The sequence below is a fragment of the Cenococcum geophilum genome (assembly GCF_001692895.1).
Source record: "Cenococcum geophilum 1.58 unplaced genomic scaffold K441scaffold_5, whole genome shotgun sequence".
NCBI classification, from domain to species: domain Eukaryota; kingdom Fungi; phylum Ascomycota; class Dothideomycetes; order Gloniales; family Gloniaceae; genus Cenococcum; species Cenococcum geophilum.
The window spans coordinates 1,730,648-1,744,011 of NW_027137563.1; the positions used below are offsets into that span (position 1 = coordinate 1,730,648).

The 13,364-nt window shown below is 41.4% G+C and overlaps 2 protein-coding genes across 2 annotated transcripts; one reads left to right on the forward strand and one right to left on the reverse strand.

Moving 5' to 3' along the window:
- Positions 1-8,805: 8,805 nt before the first annotated feature.
- On the reverse strand, positions 8,806-9,434 carry K441DRAFT_653384 (uncharacterized protein; the record flags this gene model as incomplete). Its single annotated transcript, XM_067647534.1, has 2 exons — positions 9,392-9,434; positions 8,806-9,345 (listed from the first exon to the last, which is right to left on the reverse strand). A coding segment is annotated over exon 2 (166 nt), but the record flags the coding sequence as incomplete, so codon positions are not given.
- Positions 9,435-10,307: 873 nt separating this feature from the next.
- K441DRAFT_628246 (alpha/beta-hydrolase) lies at positions 10,308-12,610 on the forward strand. Its single transcript, XM_067646188.1, has 4 exons — positions 10,308-11,104; positions 11,161-11,335; positions 11,386-11,635; positions 11,683-12,610. The coding sequence occupies exons 1-4, from the start codon at positions 10,519-10,521 to the stop codon at positions 12,442-12,444; spliced, it is 1,773 nt and encodes a 590-aa protein (XP_067508487.1). The 5' UTR covers positions 10,308-10,518; the 3' UTR covers positions 12,445-12,610.
- The last annotated feature ends 754 nt before the right edge of the window (positions 12,611-13,364 follow it).

The window sequence follows — 13,364 nt, forward strand, 5'->3', positions numbered from 1 at the left end:
CTACGTCTTGTAGAAGCCTGCACACCTTCCTCCAATTGCTTACTAAGAGGGCTAAGGTATTTAAGTCCCTTAATAAGGGCCAAGAGGCTATTTTGCCTTACTTTTATTGGGTCTTAATAGCGCTAAAAATAACCTCTACATCGGGAAAATATTCGCAGGCTGGGTTTCAAGTCGACTTTGTTAAGCGCGTTTCGCGTAATTGACATGCAGTTGACCAACTTGACACATTCAAATGTTAAATGACACGCAGTTAACCAACTTGACACATTTAAAAGTCAAATAACACGCAGTTAACCAACTTGACATATTTAAAAGTTAAATAACACGCAATTAACCTATAATTGACTAACTTAACATATTTAAAAGTTAAATAATACGCAATTAACCAACTTATACATTCCTTAATATGCAATTAAGGTAATATAATATATTATTTTTAAGTTATATGCTAATTGCAAGAGGCTCTGCACGAAGCTCTACACAAAGCTCTACACGAAGTTCTACACGAAGCTCTGCACGAAGCTCTGCACGAAGCTCTGCACGAGGCTCTGCCAGAAGCTCTACACGAAGCTCTGCACGAAGCTCTGCACGAAGCTCTGCACGAGGCTCTGCCAGAAGCTCTACACGAAGCTCTGCACGAAGCTCTGCACGAGGCTCCGCACGAAGCTCTGCACGAGGCTCTGCACGAAGCTCTGCACGAGGCTCTGCACGAAGCTCTACACGAAGCTCTGCACGAAGCTCTGCGTACAGAGGCTCTGCACGAGGCTCTGCACGAAGCTCTACACGAAGCTCTATACGAAGCTCTACGTACAGAGGCTCTGCACAAGGCTCTGCACGAGGCTCTGCGCGAAGCTCTGCGTACGGAGGCTCTACACGAAGCTCTGTACCGGGTCCCCGCTATATTCCGATAGCCTACACGTGCCTCTGCCACGTATACCTCTGTAGCCACCTTATTTTTTACCCATCTTTCCTTACATTCTCCCTACCTAGGGAGGCACCAGAACGGCAGCTAGTAGAGGACTGTCGCCAGAACTAGATAACCGTCGCCAGAACCAGACGACCGTCGCTAGAACCAGACGACCGTCGCCAGAACCAGACGACCGTTGCCAGAACCAGACGACGACCGTTCGAACGACCAGCCAGCAAACACCACAAACAATTTAATTAATTGATTGATCGAATTAAACCAGAGCTTTAATATCGGCCCGTCACCAAATCGAATTAAGACCTCCTAGGGAGGCACCCCAGACGACTACCGTTTGAATGTACAGCCAGCGAACGGCTATAGAGAACGATTCGAATCAATAAGAGCCTTCGATCAGGCCTACTCCTCCCCCGAATTGAACTAGACACTGACGCAGGCAGGCAGGCAGGCAGGCAGGTAGGTAGGTAGGTAGGTAGGTAGGTAGGTAGGTAGGTAGGTAGGTAGGCAGACAGGTAGGTAGGTAGGCAGGTAGGAGAGAACCGTCGCCAGAACCAGAGACCGTCGCCAGAACTAGACGACCGTCGCCAGAGCTAGATGACCGTCGCCGTCGCCAGACGACCGTCGCCAGAGCTAGACGACCGTTACCAGAACCAGACGATGACCGTTCGAACAACCAGCCAGCGAATACTACAAACGATTTAATTAATCGATTGATCGAATTGAACCAGAGCTTTAATATTAGCCCGTCACTAAATTAAATTAAGGCCTCCTAGGAAAGCACCTTAGACAACTACCGTTTAAATATATAGCCAGCAAACGATTTAAATAAAGCAGAGCCTTTAATTAGGCCGACCCCTCCCCTAAATCTAAATTTAACACTAATATAGGTAGGCAGGCAAGCAGGTAAATAAGTAGGTAGGTAAGTAGGTAGGTAGACAGACAGGTAGGCAGGTAGGTAGGTAGGTAGGTAGGTAGATAGGCAGGCAGGTAGGTAGGCAGGTAGGTAAGTTAGTAGGTAAATAGGTAGAAGAAAACCATCGCTATATTATATTAAATTATCTAAAATAATAATTTACCTTACTAGCCTTATAAACGGCTTTAAAGTAGCCTTTATTATCTAAAATTATAAGTTATATAGGTTGCGCAGGTTGTGTAGGTTGCGCAGGTTACACAGGTTACGCAGGCTATGCGCAGGCTGCGCGCAGGCTGCGTGTCAAATGAACTCGACATAGGCTGGTTTATCAAGTTGGTTAATGCCCTTAATGGCCCGCCAACGACGCCAACTTCTAGCAGCTGAGGTCATTTACAAGGGACAATATTTTGCCGATGTAGATTAAGTGGATTTAGCCCAGTATCTGCCCACCTACTAAGTATATTATTTCTAGTAAAGGCCCTATTATAGGCAGCCTAAAATAGACGGAAGAAATCGCGTTTTATAATAGAAGAGAGGCCCTAACTCTTATAAATAAGATTATTAAGTTCTTAGCTATAATACGTGCTAAAAGAAGAGAAGAGGCTATAGTTAGTAGGTTAAATAAGGCGGAAATATAGTTACTAATATCCTATGCTATTAACTCTAGTTAAGGAACTTTATATTAATATAAGATCCGTGCCTATCTAATATTAAGAGCCTCTAGGATCTTCTGTTTCTAGCCTTTTTCTTTATTTCTATATTAAAGAGGTTAGTAAGCTATAAGAATCCTATCTCCTTATTCGCCTAACCCGTTATAGTAGATAAGAAAAAGACCCGGTATTATTTAGGGTTAAAATCTTAAAGCTAGGAGTCCTAAAGGTTGCTAGAAATAGCTTAATAAATTAGGCTTAGGGGGAGGCTTATTCCGTTAGCGCAGATACTTATAATTACTGTAATCCACTTTCTATTACCGTCTTAACTAGCGCTAAGAAGCTTACCTTAAACTGCTTCTAACTTAGTATAGATTCTCTTGCCCTTATTAAGTACCCTAATAAGAAAGCCTTTTTTATCCATATTATATATATTATGCACTTTAATCTCATACTTTTTAAACTTCTCCCCTAATAACTCGTAAAAGAGCTTGTATTAATATAAATTATTAGCCCTTTTGCGGGCTATATTAGCCGGGGCTAAATAGCTTAATTTTATCTTATCCTTATGGCGCTTAATAAACCGCGAAACCTAGTTCTTTCTAGGCGTCATTCTGTTAGCGACTTAGTCAATCGAGGCACGAGTACGGCAAGAGGGACGCGCAAGCCTGTACGATTGGTAGTCTATAAACGAAGATCTAAAGCTAGAGAAAGGAAAGGAGAAGAAGAGCAGCGCCGGTCGAAGTAGGGTTCTTTTATGCGGTCCTCTAGTCACGTAACCGCGAAGTTCTGCCAAGTTCTGCTAGTGCCGTAATATTACCCCCCCCTCCGCAAAAGCCTGCCCTTAGGCTTTATAGTCCGTATTATGCTTATAGGGCATTCTTATCTTTATATTCTTCCGGTAGCTTATTATCTTCGCTATACTAGCACTCTATTTACTTGTCTAGGTACTTTAGGGGTTCTGGTTTATTAGGGTAGCGGTTATAGAATTCTTAAAGCTTATAGGGACTGCTAATAAAGTTCCATATTGGGTACTAGGTAGGATCTGGGTTATAGCCTTTTTAACTAACGCGGTACTTTAGCGTTTTCCTTACTAGTTTACAGGCTAGTACTTCTTTAATTTCCTATTTGTTGTCGCCATTAACTTAAATTGGTAGGGGAGGTTCGTTCTTTTGTTTAGGCAATAGGTTGTTTATAGCTTTCCATAGCTTATCTAGCGAGAAAATAGGGTAAACCTTAATCGAATCTGGGAGCTTTACTTTGTATAAGTTACCTATCTTCTTAAGGACTTTATACGGTCCCGCTATCTAATAGTTTAGCTTATAGCTAGGCTATTCCGTCTTCTAGTTCTTTATTATAACCTAGACTATATCGCCTATAGTAAAGTCAGGTTCGCGCCTATGCTTATTTACTTGCTATTCTATTAATTTTTAGGCCTTTTTTAGATTTATATAGGCTACTGTCTAGGCTTCCTCTAAGCGCTTGGCGTACTACTAGGCTTCCTTATAAGATAGTTTCTCGCGTACGGTCTGTGGTCCTTCTGGTCTATCCTAGTTAAAGCTTATTTAGGGTAAATACCCTATTTCTAGTTAGATAGGTGCAAATTCTATAGAGTTATAGGGTAGGGTTGCCTGGGCGTAGTTTATTAGGGGTAGTAGTTTGCCCTAGTTATCCTAGAAGTAGTTAATAAAAGGCCGGAGTCTCTAATCTAAATATTAATTTATAATCTCCGTCTAGCCGTCTATCTGGGGGTAGTATGCTATAGAGAGCTTTAGCCTAATACCTAGGATCTGGGTAAACTCGTTCTAGAAGGCCGATATAAATTACGGGCTATAATTGGATATAATAGTATCTAGTGGTCTGTAAATACGGTAGACGTAGTAGATATATAGTTAGGCCGCCTCCTTAGTATTAATATTCTTATAATAGGGAATTAAGAACGGGCGCTTACTAAAGCGGTTAACTAGAATTATAACTATATTATATCCGTCGCGGTCTATTAGTAGCTTATAGAAGTCTATAGAGATATACTGCTAGGGGCGGTTGGGTATTAGGAGAGGTTTTAATAGTCCTAGGGTCTTATTTTATGGAATTATAGATCTACGGCAGCTATTGTAGTTCTGTATATAATAATTAATATCTATAACTATTCCGGGCTAGTAGTAGCGGTTACTAATAATCTTATAGGTTTTATTTTTTTTAGGGTAGGCCGTAAAGACCTAGGTATGAGCTTTGGCAATAAGCTGGGTCTATAAGTTCTGTTTTTTAGCTACTACTAACTATTTCTAGTGCTTAAGTAGTCCGTTTTTAAGGGACTATAGGCTAATAACGTTCTTTACCTTTTTACGGTATTCCTATAGAGAGGGGGTTGTTTAGTTAGCCTGTAGTAGTTTATTAATAAGGTTAAGTTTAGAGGAGTTAATAGGATATATCTTGGCGCCTAAGGAGTCCGTGCTTAATTCTGCCCGTATCTAGGGGTTAAGGTATTTTGGTTATAGTAGCGTCTGGGTCTATAGTAAGATCTTCGCAGCCGTCTAGTTATCTAGATTTTACTTACGCCTTATAAGAGCGTCCGCACGGTTTATAGCGCCTAGTCTATATATAATTAAGAAGTTAAACTAAGATAGGGTATCCGCCTAGCGTGCCTGCTAGGCTATAAGGGCCTTGGTTATTATAAAGTATTCTAGGGCCTTATAATCTAAAACTACCTTAATCGGCTTAGGGGTTCCCTCTAGCTATATATGCTAGTGCTAAAAGCTAGAGATAATAGCCAGCATTTCTTTATTATAGATGTAGTAATTTAGCTTAGCATTTATTATAGTCTTTAAATAGTATATAATAGGGTGCCACTCTCCATCCGGTTACTTCTAGGAAAAAATACTAGCTATTATGCCGTCTAAGGCATTAGTTTCTAGTATTAAGGGCCGTTCTAGGTTAAAATAGGCAAGTAGGGGAGTTAATACTAGCCGTTTTTTAAGCTTATTAAAGGCCTGCCTATATATAGCGTTAAAGTGGAAGGGCTGGTCTTTTCTAGTAAGACGGTTAAGAGGCTAGGCAATTTTGTTATAGTTTTTAATAAAGCATTAATAGAAGTTATAAAACCCTAAAAAGGATTATACCCCCTTTACGGTCCGTAGGGGTGCCTACTAGTTAATTGCGGCCGTTTTCTCTAAGTCGGTTTTAATTCCGTCTATACTAATAATAAAACCTAGGTACTTTATACGCTTAATACTAAACTCTAACTTCTTAATATTAACCTGGAGGCTAGCCTTATGGAGCCGTTATAGGACTTTATAGATATGCTCCTCGTATTTTAGCTCGTTTTTAGAGTAGATTATAATATTATCTAAATAGGCCGTATAGAAATCGTTAAGGTAGTTAAAGAGTACATTATTTATATACCGCTGGTACGTAGCTAGTCCGTTAGTTAGTCTAAAAAGGGAGCACTTTATATTTATATGTTCCGTAATGGGTCTAAAATATAGTAAGATCTTTAGACCTAGGGTCTATTCTAATTTAGTAAAAGGCCTAGTAGATATTAAGCTTTATAAAGACCTTAGCTTTACTTATTTAGGCTAGAGTTTTATTAAGTAGGGGTAGCGGATAGCGATCCTTATAGGTTATATTATTTAGCTTATAGTAGTTAATATAGAAGCGAAGTCCTCTATTTAGCTTTTTAATAAAGAGAATAGGTAAGGTAAAAGGGGCTTAGCTAGGCTCAATAAAGCCCTTATTTAGGTTATTAATAAGATACTGCTTTATAGCCTACAATTCGGTAATAGACTACTTATAGAGGGGGCTAAAGCTAAGGGTGTTTTCTTTACCCTGCTTAATCTTAATCTTATAGTTATATAGTCAGTAAGATAGAAGTATATTAGACGCTACTTTAGAGAATATATTCTTAAATTTCTAGTATTAATAGGGCAGCTTTTATTCTACTAGTTCCTTATCTATAAGCTTACTTTCTTATCCGCTAAGCTTATTTCCCTTTTCCTTAATTATTTAATTAATTTTATATAAGCTTGTTGTAAAGGTAACAGTATTAGGCTAAATTAAGTTCTAGTAGAATTCTACGGCACTAATACAGCAGATATTAACTAGTGGGAGGTTTGCTGGTTTCCTTACAGCCGTTTTCTAGACCGTATTTTACGGTCTAGGGTTTATAATCTTTCTTAGCTCCTATTTTATCTTCTATAGGTTATCCCTCTAATCTATTAGTTTAGTATAATATCTAATATCCCTTACTATTCTTTGTAGCTATATAGGGCCTAAGCTCTCTATAGGGGGCTTTTCTAGGTTATTATTAACTTTCTAGGTCTTTAATATGGGTAGCGTAATATAGGTAGTTTAGGGGCGATATAGTATACGGATCTGTTGCGAATTAAGCTGTATATCTTTTTTAAAGGCCTAGTCCCTATATATAGCATTAGCCTAGTAAATAGTATTAATCTAGGGCCGTATAAGGTTTTCTATTATAATACTAATTTCTTTTATAAAGGAAGGGGTTAGGGGTAGAGTTTTGGGCTAGGTAAGCCGTTTACTCCGTACGTTAAGCTATAAGCCTAAATAGGCTAGCTATTTTCGCCTTAAGATTATATTATAGCTACCTAGGTCCGTAATAAGGAAGGGGGCGTTATACTACCTTCGTCCGTTAATATAGAGGTAAATCTATAAGATAGTCGTAATAGGTGGTTCTATTTGCCTATTATACCTATAAATAGGAATTAGTTTAGGTAGTTCTTTAATAGGTGTATTTAGAAAGTTAGCTAGCTTTATGGTATACTAGGTATCTATTAAGGTAAAGGTATTTACTCTAAAGTTAGCTAAAGTAGAGGTTAAAACTTAGTATCTATTACGGAATAAAGTATAAGGGATAGTGCAGCTTTTTTTACTAATTAGCTAACCTAGATTAACATCTAACATATTAATCCCTTTTAACCCTAGAGAGGAGTCTTCCTCTAGGGTTCCTCTTTTTCTGACTCCGCGCTATCCTCTTAAATTAATAGAACCTCGTCCGCTTTCGCGTTTATTAGGTAATCCTTTATATAGTGACCTTTTTATCCGTAAGAGAAGCAAGCTCCTTAATTACTAAGGGCCTATATATGGGGGTTACTATACGTAGGCCGAGTATTCGCTGGACCTATAGTAGGGCTAGCCGCACGGCTGGCTGCTAAATTGGTGGTAGGCTATATAGGTAGTGCTACGGGGGTTACTAATCGTGCTAGGGTATTACGGGCCGTTCTTATATTGCTTATAGTCTAATTTAAAGGGTTTCTAGCTTTATACCGTTTGGCACATACCTTAATTCGGTAGAGGCCTTAGTTAATAGCTGAGCACTAGTCCGTAAGTTCCTTTAGCGTTTATATAATAATAAAAACTAGTAGTATGGCTTGCTGTAGGTCTAGGGTAAGCTTATTAAATAGGTCTAGTATTAGATCTTCCTAGGGAATTTGAGCCTGGCCGGCTAGGTGTAGAAAGCGGGTCTAAAAGGCTAAGAAGGTCTCTGTTGTTTTTATATTTAGGCTTTTATAATTAAGTCGAGCGTTTTATACTTTAAAGGGGTCCTTATAAATAGAAGACAGGTAGACGATTATCTCTTCTTTAGAGAGGAAGGGCTCTGCCGAGTCCTATACGTACCGCGGACATAGGTATGTCTATATGTCCCCGCCAGTACGGCTGAAGATATAGGCTATTTTAGCCTAAGTGGTAGGGAAGTGGTCCGTATTAACTTTGAGCTTATTCTGTAATTAAAGCTTCTAATTATTAAATATAGGGTCGGTTCCGTCTATAAGCAATAGGGGGTCCGTGACCTTTGTAGACTATAATAATGCTAATACTATACGTTGGGCTAGAGCCTTAAGGACTGTAGTAAGTCTCTAGGTGTTTAATAATTCCTTACTAGGCATAGGGGGTTCTCTAGCTTTAAGTAGCTCTTAAAGTTGTTTAATTTTAGCATTAGCTACTGCGAGCTCTACTTAGGAGTTTGAGTTAGTTGCTGTTTCACTATTAGAGGTATTTAAGGGTCCTACGGCTGCTTTACCGGCTGCTGTATTTCTTAGCATTATGGTACAGTTATTAGGGTAACCTCTGGTAGGATTCTATAGGGGTTCTGGTTTATGCGTATTCTATAGGTCTTATTATTCTTTTTTATTCTTCTAGTTTTAGTAATATTCTTTAGGTCTAATTCTATGTTCTATTCTAGTTCGTGGTCCATAAATATATTTAAGTTCCTTTTTAGGAAGAAAGGGTAGTTAAGCTTTAGATAATATTAGCGACTTAGTTAATCAAGACACAAGTACGGCAAGAGGGACGCGTAAGCCTGTATAATTGGTAGTCTATAAACGAAGATCTAAAGCTAGAGAAAGGAAAGGAGAAGAAGAGCAGCGCCGGTCGAAGTAGGGTTCTTTTATGCGGTCCTCTAGTCACGTGACCGCGAAGTTCTGCCAAGTTCTGCCAGTGCCGTAACACATTCTCAAGATCTTAAAGGTGAAATTTCGCACCATTTAAGGTATAGGAGGTAGGCTACGTTTAGTAAGAAGATTAATATACCCAAGAAGAGTCCTTTCCTGCTATATTAATAGAAGAGATTTTATTTCCGTCGCATTCTCTCTGGCGCGAGTAATCTGCCGATAACGCCGCGAAAGCGTAGTACGATTGACATTGAATTCTTTGGCTGTCCGAGTGTAATTAGGAGGATCTTGTAGTTCCAATGCAGCAAGAGCGGCGTCAATTGGGTACATTTTGATTGTATACGATAGAGTTGAATTTTTGGTGATTTTGGATTTTGGTGTGCATTGAGTGGGACCGTGCACGGAGGGGGGAGGTACCCTAATGAACGGAAGTAGATGGAATTTCGCCTAAGTCCTGTTAACGAAGCAATAAAGAAGCAACAAAGCAACATACTATCTCTCTAGGTCCTAGAGGCCACGAACATTCCCTGTAAGACCTGTAGATATAGCATCTACCCTTCCGGACAGGGTATGCGGCAGGGCTTTATGCAGAGTAACCAGGGTGGGGTCACTCCTCGCTCCACAACGCCATGGAACCAGCCAGTTCCTCCCACCGCCAAGTGGATGACGGTGACGGCTCAAATGAAATTTGTGGATAAAAAAGTCATGACTTACAATTCCAAACACTATACATATACCAAGATAGATTCAGGGTTATTAGATATTCTGCTCTACTTCGGTTTGGATTGCAGTATTACCACCTCCAACATGATTCACGTGGATAACCTCTCCCTGGTTCTAGTGACGGAATATAGCTGAGCGGTAGAAGGTTGTAAGTAGGCTTATCTGGAGTGAAACTGACAGCTAAGCCTCACATACGGCTGTCTTCAGCCTTTTCAACTCGTAGGCCACGGGTTGTAGGCTGATTGTTCACGCACGATAAGGAGGGATACTAGGAAGGTATCTGCATAAGGACTAAAATTAGTAAAGAGAAAAGTCCTACTCGCCATCAATTTAGCTCTGGAATAAGCCTCAAAAGATCTTTACATGCTAAATAGATTTGTGAAAACATGAGTTTGCGCGTCATAGATCTTCGATCAGCTAGTGGTCAAGGACCGCAGCAGAGATTAGACGAGTCAAATCGCGAATGAGCCAATAAATAGCTACATCTCTGTTGGATCAACACGTTTTGTAACGAAACAGGCTCTAATCTCCAACCGTTAGTAGGACCATTGTCTAATCAAAGCGCAAGTGCGCCCTGCGGGAAGCCGAGACTTAGGCAGAGTGGCTGAGCAGCAAGTCCACTTCCAATCGGAGCTTCACATAGCCTCAGCCTTGCACTTCAACAGTCTTTTAACGACAGCGACCCCTTTTAACCTCAAACAGCCCTCTCAGCTCTTCTCTCTTATGGAGAATCTGGAGAAAACCCTCTGCGTGATAAGAATACATATATCCGTTCTTCTCTGATGGAATGCGTCTTCTGACCAGTGCCGGCGGCAAGCACGGTTGGAATATGACACTGACGGCATTACAACGACTATCGAAGCAACACCACATCCAGGAACCCCACAGCTCTCAAAAATGACGATTCATATCTTCGGCAAGGATTTTAATGGCAGGCGAAAGCATCATGGTTCGCAGAAGCCTTCAAAACCACAGGTCGTCCCCATGCAAGGATACCGGCCCTCGCAGTCGAACCTGAACGTTCAGTCAACGAATTTCTCGCCACCTATTCCAACGTTCGTTCTAACTCAATCTCCGCAACCGAAGCCTGTAAATCACGGGCGGTTAGGAAACACCCGGCCCTATCCCCAACAGCAGTTAGCAGGCGCCCAAGCATCTCAGTCCTACCTTCCTTTGCGGCCCTCATCATCACAATCCAGTAACGGACTTTATGAGGCAAACTACCAATCTTCTACCAATCTCGCATCGTCATATCCACCACAGAATGATACCAGGTGGAAATCCTCCTTAAATGTTTCCGTCTTGAAGCAGCCGGTTAATGCGGCATCGGTTTCCTTTACCAACTTGCAGGACACCTTGCATTCAAAGAGCACTTGCTATTTGAATCAAGGCGCTGCACTATGTGACCTCATTTCCTCCAAATTTGACGCTGTTATTACTTCCATTGATGGTGAATTATTCAGTGGCGATGAGACGGAACTAGGTAAGTCTAATGGCTAACTATCGATATTCTTCGATGGTTTTCTCATAGCTTTACAGTAGTCTATCAGCCGCAATACCCACAAGGATCAACTCTACAGATTGAGCAGCCTCGAGGAGTGAACAACATTTATTCAAGTTCATCAACCAACTCCTCGTCTGGTTCAAACTACTTCTCAAAAGTGTGGCTCTACGCAAATTCACGATTACCTCCTCATCTTCCGCCTTTTAAAGTGTAAGTGGTATAGATATCACAAATCTTAGCCATGCTAATTCATTCCATAGATACATGCCGACATATCCACTCTTATGCCTAGCAGCACAATTTTCAGAGCGAGTATACACTCGACCGACTGGCGCTGAACGCGAAACCCATGTTGATGCTAACTGGAGACATGGTACTAAAGCAATGGTCCTGAAGAGCATTCCTATTGATGATATGAATACTGTGGTCTTTGCTATTCGTGGCAGCCAGACTTTCATGGACTGGGCGGTGAACTTTCGGCCTGCTCCGTCCTCTCCAGAAAGATTTCTGGTAAGAAATTCCCCCTTCTTCTTCAAATTATTTGCTGACAATCTCAGGACGACCCTGGAAATCTCTGCCATACTGGCTTCCTACACGTTGCGCGACAGATGATTGCTCCGGTAGCATCCCGTCTTCGAACTCTGCTTCAGGAAAATCCATCCAGATCGAGCTGCTCTTTGCTAATCACCGGTCACTCCGCCGGAGGCGCCGTCGCCGCATTACTTTACGCCCACATGATGTCCACTACAGTGCGAAGTGAACTCAACCACCTTACCGGATTCTTCAAGCGCGTCCACTGCATTACATTCGGCGCACCACCAGTCAGCTTACTTCCACTCCAGAAGCCGGCAGACAAGCGACACGAGAAGAGTCTGTTCCTTAGCTTCATCAACGAAGGCGATCCTGTCCCTAGAGCCGACAAAACTGTTGTCAGTAGCTTGGTAAAACTTTATGCTTCACCCGCGCCGAATTCGATCTGCAATCTATCAACCGTTTCAAACCTCGTTCTGCCTGTTCAGGGCAAGAAAAGCAAAAGACCGCAGAAGGGAAAGTCAAACAGCTGGCCTCCTCCAGGCCCGACAGGCCCAATGCCGGTTTGGAATATTCCTCCTAGCACTTTGAGTACTGCTGGTCGGCTGGTGCTACTGAGGATCAAACCGGGAACTGTGGGCGAGCAGAATATCGAAGGGTGTGTCGTTACTGATGAGCAGTTACGAGGAGTGGTGTTTGGCGATCCAATGTGCCACATGATGAATCTTTACGCGAGGCGGATTGAGATCTTGGCGACGAGAGCTGTTACGGCGAAGTCATTTAGCTAAGAAAGGAATGAAGAATTTCGGTAACGTTGCGTCTGGACAAGAGATGGTAACGAATCGTGTGTCTCGCATGGCTGGATCCAACAAAAGCGGGAGGTTCATTTGTATGTTATATTTTTGCTCGGATTTTTAAGATACCCAATAGAAACAATATGCTTTGAAAGACGGGCATCTTTGTGACTAGCCATATAATGGTCACGTGCATATGTATCCCCTATGAATCCCATTCCAGGTTGACTCGTTACCAAAAGAGTTTCATCTAGCTTTCTTCAGCCTTTTACTTTAAACAATGCTGCGAGAAAGAAGATTACCCAGCCACTATTAGACGAGCACAAGGCGTGAAAGAGCGAGAGCCAATAATTATAACTACGCTTTACCAGCAAGCTGACGATAATAAATCTTCAAGCAAATTTGTTTAGAACAGCTTTCTCCATTCAATTAAGTTCGACCAAGAACTACAGGATTCAGCATAAAACGAGGACAGTTAGAAAAAGAGCTAATACAAGGAGGTCTTATGCAGCAAGCACGGTTCAGGAGTGGCTTCCGTCAACTGTTTTTACTTTTCGCGTAGACAGGCTCTCAAAGACTAAACTGAAGAGAAGAGATATGCTCGCGGAGAACCATTGGGCGAGAAGGGACGACATCCATAGAGAGACGCGAGGCCGTCTGGAAAATCTTGCTCGACTCCAGCCGGAATTAGGATCGAAAGCAGTTCTTAGTAGAAAGGATGACTCATCAGAATAAGGGTTAACGTATCTTACCACTCATCCGCCCACACCAGTCATCCGCCCACCCCAAAAACCCACCAAAAATCGGAAAAACTGCACCTTAATATCTCAACAATGGCTTTATAATAAATTCTAAAATTTTATAATTAGCCTTTTATANNTANNTTAANNCTCTTANTANANTTNNANNNTAAT